Below are 24,861 nucleotides of genomic sequence, written 5' to 3' on the forward strand. Positions count from 1 at the left end.
TGATCTTTCTTTTACCGTATCAGATACTGATTTATATACTCCTAAACTGACCGTATATTTATTGGTTACTGAGTGGTTATAGTTGTATCCGTCATCCATTAAAATGCAAAGGACACTTGGTTAGGTTTCCTCTTATTGAACTGGATCAAAAGTGACTGTAAAGGAATATAAACCAAAGAATTTTTCCTAGACTTTTTATACCTAATAGAAAAAGCGTTTTCTCTCATTTTCCCCCTTATTTCTATAAGTATTCATATAAATGCATTTTATTTTAGAGAAAAAAATCCTCTAGCTTTATTTTGTATGTATTGATATTACTGATTACCTGGTGTGTAGGGACTAGATGAATTTCTGTTCTGAGCCTAAACTATCAGCATTTTTCTATAATCATGTTCGGCCCCACATGGAAACTCACCAGCATGCTCTCTACCTGTGCCTTTAATGTCTCTTTAATGTAACTTGGCTTCCTTTGTGGCTAGAGACCATGAGTGCTCATGTTGATGTGACCAAATGAGTTTATAAATATACTAATCCCATCGCTAGTGATTTTGCCCAGTGCTTGAGAATATTTACGAACACTGCACTCTTCCTCCTAGGCCACCCCCGTTTGGCTCCATTCGTGCGCTCTTTATGTGTGTCTGACGCTGTCAGCACTCAGTTTCTAACTGTTGTCACCTTTTCCACATGTCCATTCCTTGCTGCCATTGACTCTCCTCCATTCCATCTCTACACCTTCTGCTTATGTGGTGCATCTACACCCAGCCCCCTAAAAAGGCTCTGGACTATGTTCGAGATCATTCTTCTGGTGTTTCCAATGAGGTAAAAACAAATTATTCTCTTTTTCAGATGTCTCTCTTAGGAGCTGATACTGTGATTCTGAACCGTCCATGTTGTAACAACTCACCACAGTGTCTAAGCTGTTTTGGAAAAATCTATCTTTGCATCATTGTGTCGTATCCAGCATCATTGCTTAGACATTAATCATTCCAAAGTTGTGGTTGGCTCTTTCTGAAACGTGGTGAAGAATCATTCCAGCCGTCAATTTCCGTTGAACTATTCAACACAGTCCTGGTGTCCAGGAGTGTGACAATTAAAAAAAAATCAAAAGTGCACGCTTAGTGCTTGTATCAAGCATCTGTTTTGATTAGACGGTCAAAGACTACACAGAGCCATTTTGCCATCACGCTTGGAGGTGCAGAATGACAGTTAGGTTCTTAATTACATGTTTATGGCCCACATATTCTTAAAATTTATGTAAGTCTTTCATTTTCCTAAATACGATTTGTGGATTTTAGCACCAGCTAGGATCAAGAATAGAGTTGACAAACAACTGGGATGTATGTCCCGATTTCCCAGTTCCACATCCTTGACAGGCATTACTAATCCTTCTCAATGCTACCATCCAGGCAGCCACTGTAATGGGTTATAACTGGCAGATGAGATGAAATGCATTTGCTGTCTCTGTTTTAGAATCCTCACGGCAATCCACTAGGTAAAAAAAATATATGCCAGGCAGTGCTACATTTTATTTGATTGCGTCAAAGAGAGTCTGAAAAAGGAAGAGAAACTCCAGAGTCAAAGCTTTTTATCCTGATTTCTGCAAAGAAAAAAAATGAAATGATTTTGGAAGGCAGATTTAAGACTTACTGGTTGACCTAAGCAAAAGTGACAATTTTGCTAAACATCAGCCTCTCTGTGGTAACTCTTAGAAGCAGCTAGAATGGGAGCAGAGTATATAAACTGGTTTTACACAGTGGTTTCTCTGTGGTCCTCAGTATATACAAAAACACTTCATAAATAACTTATCGTCATCAAAAAGTCTTAACTGGGTTAAATATGTGCAACTAGAAAATAAAAGTAGGAAGACACCAATGCCTCAGAGAGTACTTCGGACACGTAGTGGTTATGGGCACAGTCTCAGCAGGAAATCTCCACCCCCCGAAGATTCAATCTGTGATTCTGAACTAGGCATCAGAGCGCATGCTCAGACAGAAGTAATCAAAATATTTATATATTCAATAAAAAGCAAAATAGAATACTCAAGAACATTCTAGACTGCAGTCATTCCTAAGGCTTATAACCCTAAAGACCATCAAATATAACAAGCAATTCTGTTTTGTATGTTATGTTACCTTCACAACTGAGGAAAGGCATTTCGACCTACAAAGAGAATGAGAATTTACTTTGGAATTCAGTCTGGTCAGGTGTTTTTCTGATACGTTGGTCTGATAATTCTAGGATGTTTTTAAGGTGGATCATTAGAATGGGCAGAAAATTTTGAGATTACCAAGTCCAACTCACTCATTTTTAAGTCAAGAAAAGTAGAGCCCAACGATTTTTTTAAAATTATGTCCAAGATCACAAGGTCAGATGACAGCAAGTTAAAAATAAAACACAAATCTCATAGCCTTCACCTCCACGCCATTCCCTTTCTACCACACTTCTTAGCACGTCCAAGAGATGCATGTAGAATTCAAGACTTTAAGAAACAAGTTATTTACTTAATACTATTCCGTGTTAACTATTTTTGTGAAAAAAGTTCCCATAATTAACATTACATGATAACTCTTGGGCTAAAGATAGCAGAAACTTAACTCTGCATTCTACATGTGATAGTACTGGCAAAAAAAAGTCACATAAAAAAGCACTTTGCTGGTGGTTAAACTAATTTGCCATTATGTCTTTGGAACTGAGAAGGACTATTGTATGATTCTGTAGTATATTAATTTCCCATTATGGTGTTTCAGTGTATACAAAAATATTCTGATAAGGTACTGGATTCTATCTTCAATATCCTTACGTAAAACATTTCTGGTAAAATCTGTAATTGATTAACTTACATTACCTTAACTACCATTTATTAAGTGCCTAGCATATGCCATGAATAACATACTTTCTAACCCATAAAACTGAGAAACTGGCATTAAGGGAGAACAATTAAGGACTTTTAAGCAAAGTTTAATCATACGATCACTTAGTAGAGTGAGTCAGTGTCCATACTGTATTAAAATGAACTTCATTTAGGTATGTGAAAATATGGTAATATATAAACTCAGTAGATCACAATAGGTAAAAGAGGTTACCTTTTTTCTGGAGACGATTTCCATTTCAGAATGAATATCATTCACATAATTATCATTAAGTTTCTCTCTTAGCCATCTATCTAGACATTTTACTATTTCCTTATAATTTTTTAAAGATTTAATTTATTTATTTGACAGAGAGAGAGAGAGGTCACAAGCAGGCAGAGAGGCAGGCAGAGAAAGAGGGGGAAGCAGGCTCCCTGCCGAGCAGAGAGCCTCATGTGGGGCTCGATCCCAGGACTCTGGGATCATGACCTGAGCCAAAGGCAGAGGCTTAACCCACTGAGCCACCCAGGCACCCCTCCTTATAATTTTATACTGGACTTTTTCCTTTGACCTTTCAGAAAAATCACAAAATTGGTTTCAGTTTATTTTGGATTGTGGAAACCAGCACAAGGAGACATAATTGTAGTTTCTTTGCCTAAATCTAAAACACCATTGATTTATCAATGAGACCCGTCACTGCCTAGGCTGTGTTATATCCCACATTACAATTTTGTTCAGGCTCATTCCAAGCTGGCCATTCAAAGTCACTGATCACTCCGGGGTGATTACGGACGTTCTGCAATCGACACTTCTTGACAACCAGCTACGGTTCGTCATTGGGTTGTCCACGAAGGTCATGATCCACACAAGCCACAAGGCTCTGAGGCTGTTTGGTGTTGCTCTTCCACAAACGTATAGAATTAATATTTCTACACCAGAATATAATATGTTTACTTGTTTGCTTTCCTTCTTATTTAGTATTCATTTTTTTCACCTTTCCAGGGTCCAATCCAGAGTTCAGCAAGCTAAGTCATCATTTACATTCACCAGATTAGTGGACCAAATTTTTTTCTTCTAATTTTATATTAGTTGAGAACCTAGGAATCTAAATGTTTTCTAAGAATTACAAATATTAAAATATGCTTTTTCTGTCTAGAAGGAAGGGAGGATGATCTCTAGCAGAAAGGTGCTTTTGTTTGCTTCTGGGCAAGGTTCCATTCTCACTCAGTAAGATGGAATTAAATGAAAATATTAATTAACAGAACCAATTTTTTAGAGTTACGCATAAGAGGGCTTGTCAGACTGATTTCCATAAAGAATCTACATAAAGAATGTTAATATTCTAATTGGTTAATTGGTGCTAATTTATAAGTAGAAAATAAGGTTATGGAAATCGTTTTTAAAGTGTGGTTTAATTTCCACCAAGTGGGTTTGTAATACTCTGGTAAAATATTTCTATGTGATGGGAACTTTAGATAAAATCTGTCAAATCCTGCTCTTTTGGGCTGACATTTTCAAACTTCCATAGGGAAGCACATTTTCAAGCTACAATTTCAGTTCTTCATCAAACCAAAGTTTGGGATAAATAATTCACCATCAAATATGCCCCAAAGCAAGACAATATATATAAAATATATATAATATCATAATATTATTAATATATAATAATATTATATATATAATATCACACATATATACTTGTATATACATTCCCTGTATACTCTAGACATCACCCCACAACTACTTTCACTCATCTTGCATTGTCATTTCAAATACTCAAGAGCTCAATACAGATCTCTCTTGCCTTAGATATTTCAATGTTTATTCTGGTAGATGGTCGTGTGGAGTGAAAAAGTCCTATCTAATATTTCTGCCTAATATCTATTTCACTGTACTGTTCAGTGCAGTACAATTGAGTATGAAAATGGTGTGTACAATAAGCATTTGGAATTATGTATCAATTTGTATTTTCTGTTTTTCTTTATTCCTACAACCATGGACAGTTGAGAGTTGATGTTCTCATGAAAATTTTAAAAATCTACTTCTTTTTTAAAAAAAGGTTACATTTTGGTTTATTAATCATTTATTTTAAATCTACTCTGAACTTAGCTATTTTGAAAGATGCCACTCTGCCCCTGATTTAAATACCAGGCAGCTTAGTTTAATTTCAAACCAAATTCTGTGGTATTATTAAGATGCCATGCCTGTGTTGACAGAGGAAAGATGTCTCAAGTTCTGCTTAAATGTTATATTCTTTTCTTTTTTTAATGTTATATTCTAAAGAGAATACCAGGCAACACAACGGAAAAATTATAAAGACGGGTTATGTTGTATAAGGGCTGAATGATGATTACAAATATTTTTTTAAACATCAAACCATTCCTTGATGCAGAAAATTTCTATTTACAGTCTATTTCCTATATGAAGAAGTGCTTAACGACTTTTCTTTTCTCCCCCAGGCAATGTTTGGGCTGTGGATAATTTGAGTTAGGCAGAAAAATACAGTGTGGTATATCAAAAGAGAAAGTAGATAGAAAGAAAGTAGAAATCAGGTTACATGTTTTCTCTTTGAAAGACATTTTATGACCAAGATAAATGGGATTTTTCATCTCAGCTTTTATAATACTCTTTTTTAGGATACCTAGTTTAATGTCCAAGGACAAATGAAATTTTGTCCTGGAAAAATTTTCATGGAACTATTTTTCTATCTTAACAGGCCTCCCTGTATCAATCCTCTATAGACAGAAGCCTGGAAAGACCTACTAGGTAAGAACGTCATTGCAGCATGCGACCAGAATATTATATACCAGTGATCTCTCTTTTAATAGGAATGGTACTTAGCAAAATAATAATGAGGGTTATGTTATCACTCATTATTATTTGGGGCACCTACTTTATGAAGTTGTTTCATTTTGTTTTTACATCATTTCATATGATCATATTCAAAAGTTTATAAAAATTAAATGAAATAATTCTGGATTTCTTTACTGGGAAATTCTTCCCTTTCCTGTCTCCTCTAAGCTCAGTTTTCTTTTCTTTGAATGGGAATTATAAAATCTAATTTTCAATATTATTAGGTGATGCTTATGATAGTATATTTGAAAAATGTATAACTTACTAGAAAATTTCTAAATTATGTTCTACATATTACATGCTCACCACATAAATCAGAAACATTGTTATTACAATAAATGGGGTCTTATTATATACTAGACATTCTAAGTACATAAACATATTCGATCCTTAAGATACCACGATGAGCTAAGTGCTATCCTCCCCACTTTATCTCTGAATAAACTAAAATTAGGCCTTATAACTTACCAAGTTCACAACATTGGCAAGGAGCAGAGACAAACTAGAATTGAACGAGAATAATCTGGAACCACTAGTCCTAACTGTTCTAGAAGTCTGCCAAGATAAGTTCTGATGGTTGGCTTTAAATATCACACTTACTTCATAGCGCTGCAGAAATTCATACACAGTTCAATAGCAATGGTGATTAATACAAACTCTCAGCCACATTGTACCATCAACAACAAGCCATAGGGAAACCATGAGGTAAGAGAAATTTGTCTCACCAGATGTCTTCCTTTTCAGTCTTTTCCTCCCCTGTGGCATGTTATGGGAACTCCTTCTTTAGAGAGAAAAGATACATGGCACAAATCACAACACTGAATTGTCAGTCACAACATATTGCAACTAAACGGAGTTTTTTAAATTTCAAAACATGATTTATATTCCAAGAAAAAAGGCAGAGGATCATAGGGGAAGAGAGGAAAAAACGAAACAAGAGGAAACCACAGAGGCAGACAAACCATAAGAGACTCTTCATCTCAGGAAACAAACTGAGGGTTGCCGAGTGGAGGGCTCGGGGGGGATAGGGTGACTGGATGATGGACTCTGTTTCATATTGTATAAGACTGATGAATCACAGACCTGTACTCCTGAAACAAATCATACCTTATGTATTAATAATAAAAAAAATGCAAAAAAAATTAAACATACTTAAGGTCAGTACTTTCAAAGAATTAAAAATAAAATAAAAATAAAACGTGATTATAAACACATAGCCACACACACCCCAAAAAAACCAGCACGTGGATGTTTATAACAGCTTTACTCATAACTGCCAAAACTTGACACGTCCGGTAGGTGAGTTGAGATAGAAATTTGTGCGTCCATATGAAGGAACAGTTTTCAACCATAAAGAGAAATCTTAAAATCAGGAACTTCGGTGGGAAACAGCCTTAACATAAACTACGGACTTTAATGACATTTAGTAATAATGAGTCAGGATGGTTCATCAGCTGTCACAAACACATCACACACAGGAACAGACAATGTCAAGATGGGAGAAAGTGCGTGCGCGAGGAAAGGGCGCTTAGGAGAACTCTCTGTAGTTTCCAATCGATTTTTCTGTAAACCTAACACTTCTCTAAAAAAAAAAAAAAATACAGTCTATGAATTTTTTTAAAGAGAGGATTATAAAGAAATAGTGTTTAGTCGCAAGGAATGCTTTCTTAAAACTTCTTTTGGGGGGAAGTGAGGGAAGAGACGTTGTGTCGCTAACGCTTCCCATCAGTCCTTCTGAGTCACAGGGGAACCTCCTCCGACACCAGCCTAAACCAAGCCGATTCCTTCTTTTAGTTCTGCGAGCACGGCCAGTGACTTCAGGAAAAGGAGGAAGAGCGAACCTGCGGTGGGGCCACCCAGGGGCTTGGATCCAAGTGCGAGCAGGACCAGCCCAGGGCGAGCGGACCTCCCGGGACCAGGCGGCCCCGTGACAAAGTCTTTCATCAGTTCTTCTCCTCCTTCCCCCTCAAGAGCAAAAGGTGAGCGACCACAGATTGACAAGTAAGCAGTTTACTAGCTTAACTTTAATCGAGGGTACCGTGTGAGGGCTGGTCCAAGATAACCATTCAGAGAGAGTTAACACTTAAATACAGCATCTTGAATACAGTTTGGTTTCAAAACAGTAATTTATCTTTTTCACACAGACTAGGTCAAGGTGGTGGGCTGTTTGATGGCTCCGTCTAGCCTAAAGACGCTTTCTTCCTCCAAATAATCCATTTGTGAGCTTTTCTTGAACAAATTCGAAGGATCTAACTTACTGTCAGGCTATTAAAAGATTACATGCATAAATATTTGCATATTGCCAAAAGTGTGCTAGTGTTACTACAGCCAGCAAAGTTAATCGCGTTTCAGAATAGGAATTAGAAGTAGCAACCAAGAACGTTGTTGCCTAAAACACTTTGATTTGGGCGTTGTTGTTGTTTTTTTATTTAGTTCTAGATAAAAATGTGTCTGACCAATTAAAGTTATTTCTTTAGTAATCTGTCTTATAGTTTGGTGAACATTTATATAGATAGTAGAATATCTGTGTTCCGCATGGAACATTGTGTTTGGTTCAGAACATTCCACCAGTAAGATCTAACTGGTTTCAAGCCATACTTAGAAAATTTGAGATAACACCAAGTCATTTTTCCATATGGCCTCTCTCCTGTCTGGAAATTAGATGAGCCGTGTTGAGAGAGGGCGAGTCTCTCCTCCAGGTCTCTGAAAGACCGTTCAGTGCATTATTGCTTGGCTAACCAGAACATTCCCAAGATGTAGACTGAGGCTTGACCTGGCGTCTGCGAGTATCTGAGGCCATACCATATTTGGGGTCCCATAATCTCCCCCAGTCTCCTAGGCTTGAAACAAAATACCGAAGGAATTTGAAGTGTGTGACGAACTTGAGCTCTAACAGAGGTTTAAATAATACAGCACAGACTCAGCTACACTTATCAAACGTAAGCGCTTCAAGTGTTGCCATGTGGTGATTAAAGCTAAGCGGTAGCTGGTCTATGGGCAGAAGACAGGCAGGTCTGGACGACTGGACTCTGGGTGGGTGGGAGGCACTAGCCATCTTCCCAGTAAAACCATGCATGTTATCCGGAACGTTCAGAAGGAGTGAGCCTCTCTCATGATACCCTTCATCAAATTCACTAAGATGCTTGGATCAGATTCTACTCATTTATGCAAATGAATGCCTACAGAAAATAAATAATTCATGAAATACCACTGATTCATTATACTTGGATAGCACCCAAAAGTTAAAAGGATTCTGATTAATTTAGGTAATTGTTTTTATCCCAGGGAGTGTTAAGTCAACTTCCTTTCCCAGATATTACATATCTACTCAATGTGCTAATCTGCTTTTGAAAAATGTGGGTAAGATTGTAAGGCAGGAATCAATACAGATATTTTCCTTCATGAGGTTCCCTTCTAAGAAGGAAATTTCCCATTAGATGTACTTTGGTCATTTGTTTATTAGTGAACTCGGCACAGCAAAAGAGTCTTTCCAAACATCTTCTAAATTGAGGTCAGTTTTAGCTCTCTATTACCAAGTTGCAAATTATTAAAAAAAAAAAAAAAACCTCCCTGAAAAAAAGCAAGATGTATTTACCTCTGAAGGAAGTTTTCTATTATATCCCCCTACCTTATAAGAACCTGCCTCATAAGAGGTTAAAAGTGGAGCAATTAAAGAGGTAAACTCATTTATTTAAAGAGGTTCCACTTGTGTTTTTTTCCTTGGAAACATATTAGCAGCAACAGTGCACAACATCTTGGTTTTGCAAATTTAGAAAATATGCATCACCCTTTTTGCATCTAATGCCCATGAAAAATTATTTGGTACAGTTATGGGACTGGTATTTAAAAGCAAATTTATAAATCACTCTTATTCTCTGTCATTATGAATCAAATGAGACTCAAACCTGACCCTATTAAATTGAGTAAATACCTAGCACTTTTGGTCTTAATTGTTTAAACTTGAAATGACGAACAGAGCATGCTATAGATTAGCTTTCGAGGTTTGCCGTGTTTGCCGGAAGATGTGTGAACACCATAAAAATAGGTATATTTGCTACATTACCTTTTATACAGGGTTTTGTTGGCTCTCATATCTGCAAAGCTACCTTCATTGAGAAAGTATTACCTTGCTTTAGAATCTGGCTTTTTTCTCTAGAGTTGAAGCTACATGTTTAACAGTCGGTGTCTAGATCAAACCATGCTAACTTCTTTCTCTTTGCTGCTGTCTGTTGCTAAGTGACACTCTCTCCTCTTTGTGAACCTTTTAACTTCTCCAAATGTCTCTCTTCCACCACGCTGCCCTGGATTAAAAGGTGGGGATGATATATGTCCGTCCCTTTACAGTTACTCAGGGCTCAACGGCAACCCCTCCAATGAGTTAGATTACTGTAACGCTTACAGACAGCATTTGGATGTCCCTCGTGACTCACAGAGGGCCATTACTTTCAAGAACGGCTGGCAGATGGCCCGACAGAACGCAGAGGTCTGGAGCAGCACTGAGGAGACGGTGTCCCCCAAAATCAAATCCCGCAGCTGTGACGATCTTCTAAATGACGACTGCGATAGCTTCCCCGACCCCAAAACCAAGTCAGAGAGTATGGGTTCTCTGTTATGTGAAGAGGACTCCAAGGACAGCTGCCCTATAGCGTGGGCCTCCCCCTACATCCAGGAGGGTCGGAGTAACGGCAGGTCAAGGCTCCGCCACAGATCAGCCCACAACGCCCCGGGGTTCCTCAAAATGTACAGGAAAATGCATCGCATTAACCGCAAGGATTTGATGGCGTCCGAGGTGATCTGCTCCGTCAAGTCGAGGATAATGCAGTACGAGAAGGAGCAGCAGCACAAGGGCTTGCTGCACGGATGGAGCCAGTCCTCCACCGAGGAGGTGCCCAGGGACATGGTCCCCACCCGCATTTCTGAATTCGAAAAGCTGATTCAAAAGTCCAAGTCCATGCCCAATTTAGGAGACGAAATGTTATCTCCCATCAGCCTAGAAGCTCAACAAAATGGTTTATGTCCCAAGAGGCGATTTTCCATTGAGTCTTTGCTGGAGGAAGAAGGTCAGAGCAGACACGCTTCGCATATGCAGCGGAGCTACGAGCCCCAAGCCCTGGTACCGATTCATATCGAGGTCACCAGTGACGAGCAGCCCAGAGCGCACGTAGAGTTCTCTGATAGCGACCAGGATGGCGTCGTGTCTGACCACAGCGATTACATTCACGTCGAAGGATCGTCCTTCTGCAGCGAGAGCGACTTCGATCACTTTTCTTTCACGTCCTCTGAAAGCTTCTACGGGTCCAGCCACCATCACCACCATCACCACCACCACCACCACCGACACCTGATCAGCTCCTGCAAAGGCAGATGCCCGGCCTCCTACACCCGGTTCACCACGATGCTGAAACACGAAAGAGCCAAACACGAGAACACCGAAGAGCCCAGAAGACAAGAAATGGACCCTGGGCTCTCTAAGCTTGCATTTCTGGTCAGTCCCGTGCCTTTCCGGAGGAAAAAAAATTCGACGCCCAAAAAACAGACTGAAAAGGCAAAATGTAAAGCTTCTGTATTTGAGGCTCTGGACTCTGCCCTTAAAGACATCTGTGACCAGATTAAAGCCGAAAAGAGAAGGGGAAGTCTGCCAGACAACAGCATCCTGCACCGTCTCATCAGTGAGCTTCTGCCAGATATCCCCGAGAGGAACTCGTCGCTTAGAGCTCTGAGAAGGAGCCCCATGCACCAGCCTTTCCACCCACTGCCTCAGGACGGTGCTATGCATCGTCCATTGTACCAGAACGATTGTGGGAGAATGCCTCACAGTGCCTCTTTCCAAGACGCGGACACCACCACCGCCAGCTACCGTCACCAAGACTATGACAGTGCACGGAGTCTCCAAGGTGGATGAGCTTTTCTTTCTTTTTCCTTGTGGTTCAGACATCCACCATCCAGCTCTCTCACACCTTCCATTCCTACATCTCATCATTCCTAAGCCACAAGACCACCTGGCATCGTTATGTGTTTTTTGAAGCAAATGCTTGTTGTGTAAACGGGTCTTACTAGATCGTCTCATTTGCCCATGTGCTCTCCGGGCTCCGTGTGTGGCTTAAAGTGATCGCTAATTCACAAAAATTTACTCATTCAAAATCAAAAGGGAAAACTATCTCGTAGCTTAATGTTAGGGCTGCAACCACTTGCATCAAAACACCAAATTAAACTTATTTTACCAATTTAAGAGGGTTCCAAGACAGAGACCATGATTGAGTATCAGTATCCTTAAGAGACTGACAACTCTTTTTTTTATGGTGAAGTGAATCAAACCCAGTAACAACAAAGAGCTTTTTCCTTGATTTTTATATTAACTTTATAAAGTTATATTCACTCAGTAAATAATTTGATTACATGCAATGTAAAGGTACTACATCAAAACACTCTGGAAGCAAAATTGAAGTATGTCATGTAGTAATCGATGGTCAATGAGAAAAGAATAGGATTTGTTTAATGACTTTCTTCATTTAAAGGACATAATGGGATAATTTTTGTGAATGCATCTTTAAGCTATATATACGAAATCTCGTCTCCATCACTCAGTGTATTTCATTTTCTCTGCCTTTCCATATCTTAATTTATTTGTTTTCTATTTCCGCTAAAAGAATCTTATAGCGACATTTGAATTAGACCATGTAGGTAAAAAGTCACCCCCAAGTCCATTGTCATAGATGGATTATCACCTTGAAGTGGCAACACAAGGACAAATAACAGTTCAAATGCAGAGGACTTTTTTGAGATTTTGGGGGGTGTTTTGGCATTTTTCATACAATTTTTATACAATTCTTTTGGTTAATTCTTAAAGTACATCTGTTTACTATGTAAATTTTAAGAAGCTGGAAAGAATATTCCATGCTGAAATTTAGATTATCAATAGTCTTCTATGCACGGAACACGGCAAAGTGCTTTACAAACATTATCTAATTAACACCGGCCTGAACCTAGGTGATAGGTATCATTATAAGCTTTGTTTTATAGTTCAGACCCAGGGAAGTTGAGATTTGACCAAAGTCATTTAGGGAGAGGTAGGAGAAAAGAGATTCAAACTCCTAGTAATTCAGATTTTATAGTCTAGAATATAATCTCTATAGTTAAAAAAAATCAAATTTCATATTAATGTAGTATGTTAACTGCCATTGCACACATTTGCTTATTTTATTAGTGTTTATCTTTGCTTTCATTTATACTATACAACATGCTTCAAAAATAATAAACTAGAATTTTTTAAATCTATGCCTACAGTTTGAAATTTTCACCTATTGAAATTGAGATGTCATAGTTTAAGTTTTTAATTAATTAACTACCTTTTCCCAATATTGGACAATTCCAGTTATTTGGTTAGGTAGATGAATAATAATCTTCCCTTCTAAATTTTATGCACAGGTAGAGTACATTATTGAAACATGATTTGAGGGAGCTTCGAGAAGCATTTAATGAAATTAAATATTTACTTTCCAAATTTGTTTAGCCCAGCTGAAAAGAGTTTATATTCCAAGAATTAGCAAAAGTAATTTACAATTTAATGATCGGTATGAGAGCCCTATGATCGTAAAAGTATATGATTTAAAACGGAAAATAAATGGCACATAATCCTCTCTCACTCTTGAAAATAACCGATTAAGTTTTACTTGAAATATTTGTGGCCATGCTACCTTATTAAGCCTAAAAACTTTGGAATTCACAACTAATAGAGAGTAGACCTTTATCCTTATGTTGTCACATAACTGATAACCCACCTGCTTTTAAGCAGACAATTCTTCCTTACAGTCAAAGCTGTCAAAATCTTTAAACAATGCTTTCCTTTTATGAATTGGCATTTTAAATTCCTTTATGGCTGTATTTATTTTACTTTTAATGCTTCTTGTTAACCAATACAACTAAATTTATTAAAGGCTAAGAGAAAGAATTTACTAATTTCGACCCAGGTATATTGGTAGAATTCTTTAACAGAGATTACTGGGGTACTTTTAGCCTCTAGTTACATTTCCACGTATCAATGTGTAAAGTATGAGACCATTAAGAGATACTTGTAATCACAATTTTGTCATATAACTATTTATACTTTGTTTTAAGGTGAACAGAAACAATTCAGTATTTCATAAGCAGTTTGGCAACCAATACGATACTAGGTGTTTAGAGAATTTTTATCCCTTTGTTTCTTGGAATAAAAAATACTTTCTGATAAGGTACTTTCGCAAAAGGGGAGGCAAAAGATACAAAGCTTTTAACCCTTTAAATAACATCTTAGAATTAACACCTTAGATTTAATGAGGGGGGCTGGCAAGAAGGGCTGGGGGAGGGACACATCCAAGTTCTGCCATCACCGTACTTTCTTTTTTTATTTTTCTTTTTCATTACTGCATTCTTAAATTGTTCCACAAAATGTTTTAGTTTTTGTAAACTGTTGCTATTTTCAAATGGTCCATCTTCTATCGGTCCCATAGAGCAAAAGGAAAAGAAAGTATTAAGTCTTGGAGATGGGAAATCCCCAGGACTATGAATTGTCTACAACGAGCGCTGCAGCATGAATACATCAACAATGTAACAATTATATGTGTGCTTAGAACACTTCTGCCACCTCGGATATTTGTCCCTTTTGAAATGTGCTGGTTTTGTGTCTTTTTTCGCAACTTTGTAATGACCTATAAGTTTTATACCCATGTCTTCCATTGTGGTGTGTCTCAGAATCTGAAGGAGAAAATAGTTGCCACCAGGAAAATGGCAAAAAGGGTCAGCTTTTAATTAAGTGGATACTCACTCCGGCCCTGTCCTCTTCCACAGACCACGAGTCCCCTAGAAGTTATGCATCCACCATGACTGACCTGGGGAGAAGCGCACCTCGGGAAAGAAGAGGAACTCCAGAAAAAGAGGTGGTGTGTTTAGTGCTACTTGAGTCTTTTTTTCTGCAGTGTATTTGGCAAAGCACTTGTCAGCCGCGAGGCTTCTCTGAGTCTTGAATTACACCCAAGCATGAACAACGGAGCTCTGCAAGAGTCTTGAGCTGGGTTGACCCACAGAGGAAGGAGATTTCCCTGTACAAATGTCCCCACTCTCCCCTAGGGGGAGAGCCCTAGGTCATCTGTGCTGCAAAGCCATACCAATTGGACATAATGATTTTTGCTGGCCTGCTTTTATTTGAGAACATCTCTGAAAAATCAAGGCTCCTAGGAACAGCCTAGCTCTTTGTCCGTGGCCCTGGTTCAGGGCCAGAGCTCTGGTGCGTGCTACCTTGGAGCTGTTTGATGGCAGCTGAAAGCAGGTCTCAGACTGGCAGTCAATCCAGGAGAATCACTGGGCTGTGTCTCCTATAGTCTAGAGCCTGTGGGACCCCAGAGAAGTCAAGAATGTTCCAGGTTGCCTGAAGTTCACAGAATCATGAGGAAAGAGAGTGGGGAGGGGGGATTACTGGGAAGTGGAGAAGGAAGACCTGGAGTGGCTAGCTGTGGGGAACAGGGTGATTGAAGGAGAGTGTGTATCACGTCTTATCATGACCAAAAGGCTGGTTTACCGTGTGCTCAAGATGACCTAGCCTGTGCTTTGGGCCACTAACTAGCTTCCCAGTGATAACTGGGCTAAGATTTCTTTGCTACTATGTTGATAATTGTTTAGTAAAAGGGATTGATGGTCTCCTTCATGACTCTTCCCTGTCTTTTGATTATGATTCTGAAGGAGTTATGTCGATACATAGCACCTAGAGCAACTAGCCCTCGGCATTATCCCAGGAAAAGCCAGATTCATCCCTGGGACAGAACCCTCGGCAGAGCCCTATTCCAGCTTTCATCTTACTTAGTTTCTAAGATGAAATATGATATTCAGTGGTTATGATGAAAAAGTCATCTACTATGTTCTGTTATCACTTAAATACCTAAATGAAGGACTAATTGGTTGATTGATAAATTGCATAAAGGATTTACATATGTTTCATCATTCTTTGTGATTTCATTTCCCTTTGATTCACATGAAATTATTTTCTTGAAAAAAAAAATCCAAATTGTAAATGAGTGCTAATTATTTACTTTCCCTTTCAGAAATTGCCTGCAAAAGCTGTTTATGATTTTAAAGCTCAGACATCTAAGTAAGTAAGATAAGTGTTGCATTATACAACTTAGGGTGGCTTAAATACTTCAGTAATATTTAAGAGGCAAATATTGCAATGAGATGTATCACAAATAAGGTCTAAGTCCCAACTGAGTAGTCGGCTGTAATTAGTGTTTCCTTCACAATTAACTGGGATGGGGTTGATTTTATTTTCATCTGAAGTTTAATTGACAAACATTGAGTTTTAAATGACACTAAACATGTTAGAGCACCATGAGTTCAAAGGGATAGGAAAACAAAAGTGATATTAAGAATCTTTGTTTCTAGAATTTTTGTGTCAAGAATGAAATAAAAGTGAAATGTTGGTGAGTAAACACTACCTGAGAGAATTTGATAACATTTATTTATCCAACCATATCCAGGACAGTTTGCAGGGTAGAAGAGCAGAACAGTGAACAAAGATTCCATAGTCAAACCTCCATGTCCTAACACTTTAACACTGAGATTCTGAGCAAAATTTTCACCTCTGATCTTTTGATGTTGGTATTTTCATACTCCTGTGGGGCAGTATTTTTTTTTTTTTCTTTTTGCCTTTTGTACTTAGGAACTTGTTAATCAGATGGGCATGTGTTCGTCTAAGCACATAAAGAGGCTTAAACAGGAGGGAAACTTCCAGATCTGTCGTGGCCCATGTGTACAGACCTGATTTCAGAAACTCTGATCTCCATTAGAATTCAAGATATTGAAACAGTTGAAGATTGGCATTAAATTATCTTGTGTTGTTCAGACAGAATATTTATAATAATAAAATATTTTATTCATAAAAATGTATAATATTATATTAATCAATTAATAGTTCTAGAAACTGTCTCTGCCATCTAACATACAAAAAATAAAATCACTCAGATGTGGGTAATACTGCTGAGATGGTGAGTGAACTAAATAGGAAAATGCTGTCTAGAAATTAAGATGGCTTCAAACTAGTGTTTTAAAAAATCCTGAAGAAAAGCTTACCTACCTTTTTTTTTTTTTTTTTTTTGATGACATAAGTAACATCTGCTTTGTTTGTACTACACTCTAGTAGCTATGACCGTGCTCTTTGGATACAGTGTGACGATTTGTATGATACATGCCACTTTTACAAAATAATGACTTAGAACATGTAAATTTCATTTCTTCCTTGTGACAAGAAATCAGAATGTATGAAACCCCGAGGAATGACGGGGCACATAACACAGGAAAGGTATCCACCCAGGGCCCTCAGCTTTTTAAGAAAGCTTAATAAAAAACAGGCTTTGGGAGAAAGATGATGTACAGTGCTGAGGGAAGTGTTTGGGGTGTTAATTGTGTTGCTGGATTTTGTTTGCTCCAAGTGCCAAGCCTTCCGCCATCCTCCAAGGCCCTGTCCTCATTGCAGAAGCTCTGAGTTAGCAGAGGTTCAAGCTGGCAAATGGCACAGCCTTTCTGAATGGTTGTCTGCGCCACCCCCCACCTTCCACGAAAATCTTTCGACACCTACAAAATCGAATTGCGTAAGACTTCAGAGAAGTAGATCCAATAACCACCCATGGAAGCCAACCCATATTTTTTGTAAAAAAAACAAAAACAGAAACAAAAATCGCTTCCCACATACCATAAGTAAGCTGGTCTGATGGCTGCTTAACCGTATTCCTCTGGTTCCTTCTCGGGAAATGTAAAAAGCAGTCAGTCCTCAGTGTAGTCGCCCTATTTGACACAAAAATCGAGCTTATGGACAACTTGTGCAGTTTTAAAAGGCTCGCACCCCCAGAAGCACTGAATGTCCTGGAAATACTCTTAATTAATAGCTAGATGTGAGTGCTTTTCGTGCCTGGCATCTTATAAACAAGAGACCGGTAGATGTATCTGTTTTAAATAAATAGGTTTTAAAAGCTATTTTTCCTTTCCCTAATGCAAAATGTTTAATTTACAAAAACGCAGCTCAGTAACTCACCCAATGTAATCTCTCAATTGTAAAATAGGAAAAAGAGATAAAATGTCATTTCCAAAGGTTGTCAATGGCCTCAATTCAAAAGGTTTAGGGGAGGGAGGGAGCAACCTTTACCATAATGGGGCTCAGAAAATCTAGGTCTGAGATGAGAGAGACACAGTTTTGAAAACTGTTAAGTGAGATTTCTGTCCTTTATCTAGAAGCCTTCGAAATTTTAAACCCAAACCTTTAAAAATAGATTTGATTTCTTTTCACATTGAAAAGAAAAAGTTAGTTTTCTCTAATTGACATTTAGCTAAGCCTCCTAGTCTCCTTTCCAGAAACAAAACACACCTGCTGCTAAGAAAGCTGTTGGACTGTAAACATTAAATATTTTGCTTTTTGTTTCCTACATCAGGCACTTCATAAAACAGGGAAATACTACAGTGAGGCTCTGTGAGTCTCCTTTGTCTTTAGGGTTACTGAAAATTTAATGCACTTTTTTTTTTTAAAGATTTTATTTATTTATTTGACAGACAGAGATCACAAGTAGGCGGAGAGGCAGGCAGAGAGAGAGGGAGGGAAGCAGGCTCCCCGCTGAGCAGAGAGCCTGATGCAGGGTTTGATCCCAGGACCCTGAGATCATGACCCAAGCTGAAGGTAGAGGCTTAACCCACTGAGCCACCCAAATGCCCCTGCACTTTCAGTGTGAATATTTTAGCACTTCTAATTGCTCAATCATTCTTTTAATATGCAACATCTTTTTTCCAATTAATTCTTTTACTAAATAAGAAATATTCTACATCTGACATCTACCTGTCTCTTCTTTATCTATTCGGCATCAATAAACGACCCAACTCCACGTTCTGAATGAAACAATGCAGAAGACCCAAGAGTGGGAAGGCCAGTGTCTAGGAAAGTGAGGCTCTTGGGAAAAGATGGGAAATAAGTGTCCTCCCACAAACATAATTATGGAGACAAAACAACAAACAGACAGAATTCCCTGGGTAACGAAGCCGTGAAAAACAGACGCAGTGAGGGTGAGCAGACGGGCGTGAATTCTCCAAAATAATGAATGTCTTTAGAACTTAAAATTACATTATCCACATTTACCGACTTAGGAAAAAGCAGGTAAATAAGCTTCTTCTTTGAAAGAGCCCAGCTGGAAAACCATAGTTACCATCTTGAAAATATTTTTCTTTTTTAAAAACAAGGGGCACCATGTGTGGCTCAGTCAGTTAAGCATCTGCCTTCAGCTCAGGTCATGGTCCCGGGGTCCTGGGATCGAACCCTGCATCAGGCTTCTTGCTCAGCGGGAAGCCTGTTTCTCCCTCTCTTTCTGCCGGCCACTCCCCCTGCTTGTGCTCTCTCTATAGATATCAAATAAATAAAATCTTTAAAAGAAAAAGATCTAGGGGTGCCTGCGTGGCTCAGTCTATTGATTATCTCAGGGTGCTGGGACTGAGCCCCACATCCAGGCTCTGGCTCAACGAGGAAGTCTGCTTCTCTGCCTCTCTCCCCGCAACCCATGTGCACTCTCTTTCTCCAGTAAATAAATAAATCTTTTTAAAAAAGGTACAAAGTAGGCAACAAGCAATCTGTTTATGTCTTTACACTCCAAACATGTTTCTCTCCGTGCTCCACGAAAGAACAAAGATCTTTCTCTTTACGCAAAATACATTCCTCATCAAAACATTCCACTTCAATGCCTGACAACCAGCTTCAAGGACCCATAAATAACAATTTTCTGGTGATGGTCCTTCTGTGCTACAGCTAAATATTGATTTTCCTTATTGTAAGCGTTAGCACATCAAAAGGAGACAGGAAGAGAGAGACATCAGTTACCCCTCTAACTAGCTGACCGGCTTCAGGACAAATGAAATCAGTGCAGACCTCATGTACCATTATACCAAATGCCACTGCTCCTCCACGATAAACTCCTGATAACACAGCAGTCGCCTGTCCCTGCCTTTAAATCTTATAGGCATCTGCCCGTGATTTATATCCAGTGTGATGTTTATACTTGTTCTCTTCTGAAATCACTTCTGACATTGTAATGTGATCAGTGAATTCTAAGAGCTTGCAAGGAAAATCCTTATGTAACTGGGCTCGGCAGATTATTTAATATATATTAAATATATATTTTTTAATTTAAATATATTTTAAATTATATTTAAATTTAATTTATTTTAATTTAATTTACTATATAATTTAATTTATTGGTTTATTATTTATTTGTATTATTATTTATTATTATTAATTTAATTTAATGTATAATATATTAATATATATTTTAAATATATAAATATATAGGGACAGTATATTTCTCAGCCAAATGCCGATCGAGTGAGAGTGTTGATCTCACCAGTCATTGCCCTACTTCGGGGGGAAACCCACTGAAACCTGTCTCTTCCAGGGAGCTGTCATTTAAGAAAGGAGATACTGTCTACATCCTCAGGAAAATAGATCAAAATTGGTATGAGGGAGAGCACCACGGCAGAGTGGGCATCTTCCCAATCTCCTACGTCGAGGTAGGTCCTTTCCTTTCCCTCTTCCGTGGTCCTAGCTTCCAGACTCACCACAGATCAAGACTAAGTCCCTGTTGTCCTTTGCAGAAACTCATACCTCCCGAAAAAGCACAGCCCGCAAGACCCCCTCCGCCAGCGCAGCCTGGAGAAATCGGAGAAGCTTTGGCCAAATATAATTTCAGCGCTGACACAAATGTGGAGCTATCGCTGAGAAAGGTACCCCGGCTGTTTTCTCCAACAGCGCCTTTTGAAAGGCTCTTATTTTCAAAACTAAAATAGGTTACCTTTTTCTTAGACTTTTTTGTGCTTCCTCCACGTGCTACAAAGGACTCTATAAGACCACCCCCAGGCGCCGTTACCCAGGCTCCTGTGTCCTTCCAGGTGAGGTCCCCTGCAGGACACAAAGCTTCTCGCAGGACCTTCCCTCCCGGGCTTAGCAGGGCAGGCAGGCTCCGACTCCTCTCCGAGGGGCGCCTGGGGCTGAATCTCCCGGACCTCTCTCTGTGGAAACATCAAAAAAAAAAAAAAAAAAAGAACACTTTCATGCACCTCGAAATATTGTTGCCCTGCTGCTTTATTATTCAAATTTTTTTTCAAAAATACTGTTCCAACATTTAATTTTATCTTGGCATCAAGGAACGGTCCTCACATAATGCAGGTACTTTTCGCGCCGGAACCTTTCAGAGGAGTCATTTGCGCAGTGCTCCTGCCTTGATCAGCACCCTCTGGGCCTCAGGACCGACCCAAATTCCACTAGCAACTTACCCAGTTCTAGGAGCTCTTGTGAAGCATGTCAGAAAGAGCCCCTTGACTTGAAGCAACTTTACGCAGTGACAAAAGAGCAAATGAACGTCATGTTCATGTGCTGGCAGCAAGCACAGGTCTGCACCGAGGACAGGCTAGAGAGTCACCTGCACGGTGGTTCTAGAACCTCATTGTCCACCAGGGCAGTCCTTAGCCAGGAGCAAGGAAGGGAAGCCCCACCGTTCTTATCCGGCAGAGCCTCCTTCCGTTCTCCCCTCTCTGCCCTGGTGCAGTCGATTCTTGCCCCCCAACTCCAGCCTGCAACAGTTTCTCACAAACCCAACCAGCTTCTATTTCCTAGTAAAAGAGAAGCTGCTACTGGTGCGATTTATAGCTCCAGCAGCAACCTAGCCTCAGTGGGAAAAATCAGTACAGATTTTATGAGTAGAAAGATTTGCTTTTCTTCAGTGTGTCCCACCCAGTGCCAGTGTGGGACAGGCTCTAGGAAGACTTGCACCTTGAGTGTCCCCTGAAGGAGGTCTCCCTACAGCGCTGAAACTTTGACTCTGTCCTTCTCGAGGCCCCATCAGCAGCCCAGACTTCCGTACCACCTGCTAGACGCGGCTGTGAAGTTACTGCCATTTAACCACAATTTGCCTATTTATTTCAGGGCCACATGTGGTTTCAAGTTGAAATTTCAGCTGAGTTTTGTGGCATTGGCACGATCGCTGCCAGTAGCAGCAATGGTAACCGTAGAAAGTTCTGTTATTGCTAAAGCCGGGGGCTCTGTGAAAATGTCTAATGACCACCTTGGTGTTGTCCCCAACCAGCGAGAATGGACAGCGTTGCTTCACCATCTTAACGCAAAACAGGTGGAGGTCAGCCCTGGCTGTGGAGGGGACTATCTTTGCCCCGTCCTGCTAGCCATACCCTTTGCGGCTATTTCCCAGGTGTAGATCGAGGAAGAAAGACAGTGTACCCTTCAACGTCATCCCTTCCAGAGGCTGATTTCCGCAGTCCATTTCAGACACACTAGCAGAGCGCGCGGAGCTGCACTTCCTGCAGAAGGAGGTCATTCCCTTGAATCTGTCAGTGATAGGATAACGCTACTGTCAGTGAGATTTTCCCTGTTAAACCATAGTGCTTTTTAAGGAAACGGATTCGGGTCCTTCCACATGGTACCAGTGTAAGAACATGTGTAGGCCCATTCCCATTACCCAGGCATCCCTAGGGGAGATTCTCATGTCATGAACGAATGGTGAAATTGCCTATATGTGGATGATCTGTAATTTGGGAGTGAAGTCAGTTTATTTGTGTTCTCCTTACACAAACAAACAAACAACAACAATAACCAGACTTTTCCCAAATGGAAAACTACTGTTTATCAGACAACCATGACAATTACACTTTTTTGCTGTTGTTATCACGTCTCTATTTATAACGCACTTTCCTAATATTCATTACAGGGAGATAGAGTTATTCTTCTTAAAAGAGTTGATCAAAACTGGTATGAAGGTAAAATCCCAGGAACCAGCAGACAAGGCATCTTCCCTGTTTCCTATGTAGAAGTTGTCAAGAAGAATCCAACCACAGGTGCTGACGATTACCCCGACCCTCCAATCCCCCACAGCTACTCTAGTGATAGACTCCACAGCTTAAGTTCCAATAAGGTAAGAAGACATTCTAGCATATTGGTATAATACCTGGGAGCCTGAAGTAAGATTGTCAATATGTGACGTTACGCATTAGACTAGAACATCAAATCTATTGCAAAGCACAAAATGTATATGTTATATTTCTAAGCGTGCGAGCCATGTCAAGTCAATATAGTTTCTTCTTCTGAGGGGCGCTAGCACAAAGGTTTAATGCTGGATTTTTATAATTTTATTTTTCGAATTAAAATACTGATGGAGAAAACATTAGTATCACAATTATCTCATACGATATATACATGTGTACATACACACGTATCTGCTTTTTGAAAATTTTTCTGAAGCTTGATTTTTTTCCTAAAGCTTGATTTTATGTTTATAGGTGCATCTTTTACATGGATCTGTATAGGTATAAGTCATATATATAAGTATATGTAGATAGATCTCAAAATGGTCCCAAGGCATGGTAATTAAGTTGACAAAATTCTATAAGAGTCTTGTTTTTTTTTTTTTTAATATAGAAAAAGAGAGAGGAAAAAAATTTAATTAAGGTTTGTAAGTCAGTTTGCTTATTAGTTTGAATGAAAATGTCATTGGTTATTAAGTTTAGGGTGATTTTGTGCTGGAACTACTGTCTCTCTTGAGCTGTTAGCTGAAGATCATTATCTTTCTCAATATGTACTCTAAAAGGCACTTTGCTTCCTGAACTGGTTAATTAGAAAAGGCTATTTTCCTACTTTTCTTACTCACAGTGTGAAGTTTTCCTTCATTTTCTATGGAATTATAATATGTTGTATTCTTCTCATGGATGGTATTTAGGGATTTCTTTCTCCTTCTCATTAACTTTCAAGTGTAAAACTTAAAATTACCAAGGAACTGTTCCACTTTCCAACATTTTAAACATTTTATTTTGCACAATTTATTAACCAGTTTGGCTGGGACCTAGAAAATAAACCATTTAGAGCTAACAAAATAACATCAACGTAACAAACATTATTCGAGTGTGAAGTCATCATGTCCCAGTGCAAAAAAGCATCCCAGGTGACCCAAAGTACTCCTTGACAAGGAGCCTAGAAGGACTTTACATATGTAAATAAATGATAGAAGAGTCTACCCTCTCAAGAGAAACATTCTCTTTTAAAAGGGCATTTTATTTATTCTACTCCTCTTTGAAGACTGGCTTTCAGCTGCTGGATAATTGCTCTCAATCCTTTATCACTGGATAATATCATTGGGTAATAGAACAGTTTGGTACCCTCTGATTTTGTCTGATTGATTAGAAAGTTTTTTAGAAGCTCCTTCAGTATATGTATTTCACTACCAGAGCTTAGTTCTAGAGATCAACGTCCTTCCTTCACAGTTCCTACTGATAAAAAGAAAAGATCAGAATCTTCATCCTTATAACTATCTTAATTACCCTTCAGTCATCTCAAAAGAACTACTAGCTAAATTTCAAAGAGGCCGTACCTTCAAAGAAAATTTTATAAGAAAGAATAAGCATGCATCTACAAAGCCTTATTTAACATGTAAGAAATTCTTCCATAATGTCCTAACTAATACTGGCAATGCAATATTATAGATCGCAGCATTTTAATCTTGATTGTGAATGATTTAAATGTATTTTCAGTTGCCTAGGTTTTTTTTTTCTTAGAACACCAGATTTTACATTTTATAAATAGAGAAATTCACTAATAACTAATTAGTGTTTATTCTCAACTGCTGGGAAGAAAACATGTTGAAAAGCTCATGTCTATAATTTGAAAAAAAAAATACTTAATGGTTTCATCCCATCTGGTAATCTATGCTATGATATCACTGGCTTAATGAAGGAAACTTCTCAGGAGTGTTGAACTGAATCATTTTCAGAAAAGGAACTATAGTATTATATATCCTAGTTTCTAACTGATATTTGCAAATAGAGAAGGAACTCATTGACTCTTGAATCACTCTTTGACACACTCAAATCACATTTCTCAACATACTATCTATTTTTTTAAGATTTTGTTTATTTATTTGACAGATAGATCACAAGTAGGCAGAGAGACAGGCAGAGAGAGAGGGGGAAGCAGGCTCCCCGCTGAGCAGAGAGCCCAATGTGGGGCTCGATCCCAGGACCCCGAGATCATGACCTGAACTGAAGGCAGAGGCTTTAACCCACTGAGCCACCCAGGTGCCCCTCAACATACTATCTTTATGCGAGGGGAGAT

General features: G+C 38.9%; 1 protein-coding gene across 17 annotated transcripts in view; it reads left to right on the forward strand.

Annotated features, from left to right (window-relative positions):
- SORBS2 (sorbin and SH3 domain containing 2) overlaps positions 1-24,861 on the forward strand; it is a 137,913-nt gene that overhangs the window by 92,709 nt on the left and 20,343 nt on the right. For 7 of the 17 annotated variants that reach the window (XM_032329187.1, XM_032329188.1, XM_032329190.1 and 4 more), the window contains 8 exons: positions 763-819; positions 5,566-5,615; positions 7,497-7,681; positions 14,526-14,614; positions 15,773-15,819; positions 20,147-20,261; positions 20,346-20,474; positions 22,469-22,672. In XM_032329187.1, coding sequence (XP_032185078.1) covers positions 763-819; positions 5,566-5,615; positions 7,497-7,681; positions 14,526-14,614; positions 15,773-15,819; positions 20,147-20,261; positions 20,346-20,474; positions 22,469-22,672 — 876 coding nt within the window. Of the gene's footprint in view, positions 1-762; positions 820-5,565; positions 5,616-7,496; positions 7,682-10,015; positions 11,597-14,525; positions 14,615-15,772; positions 15,820-20,146; positions 20,262-20,345; positions 20,475-22,468; positions 22,673-24,861 lie in introns of all 17 variants that reach the window. The other 10 variants (XM_032329180.1, XM_032329181.1, XM_032329179.1 and 7 more) reach the window with 3 other exon arrangements.

This window comes from Mustela erminea, chromosome 21 (assembly GCF_009829155.1).
Source record: "Mustela erminea isolate mMusErm1 chromosome 21, mMusErm1.Pri, whole genome shotgun sequence".
Classification (NCBI taxonomy): domain Eukaryota; kingdom Metazoa; phylum Chordata; class Mammalia; order Carnivora; family Mustelidae; genus Mustela; species Mustela erminea.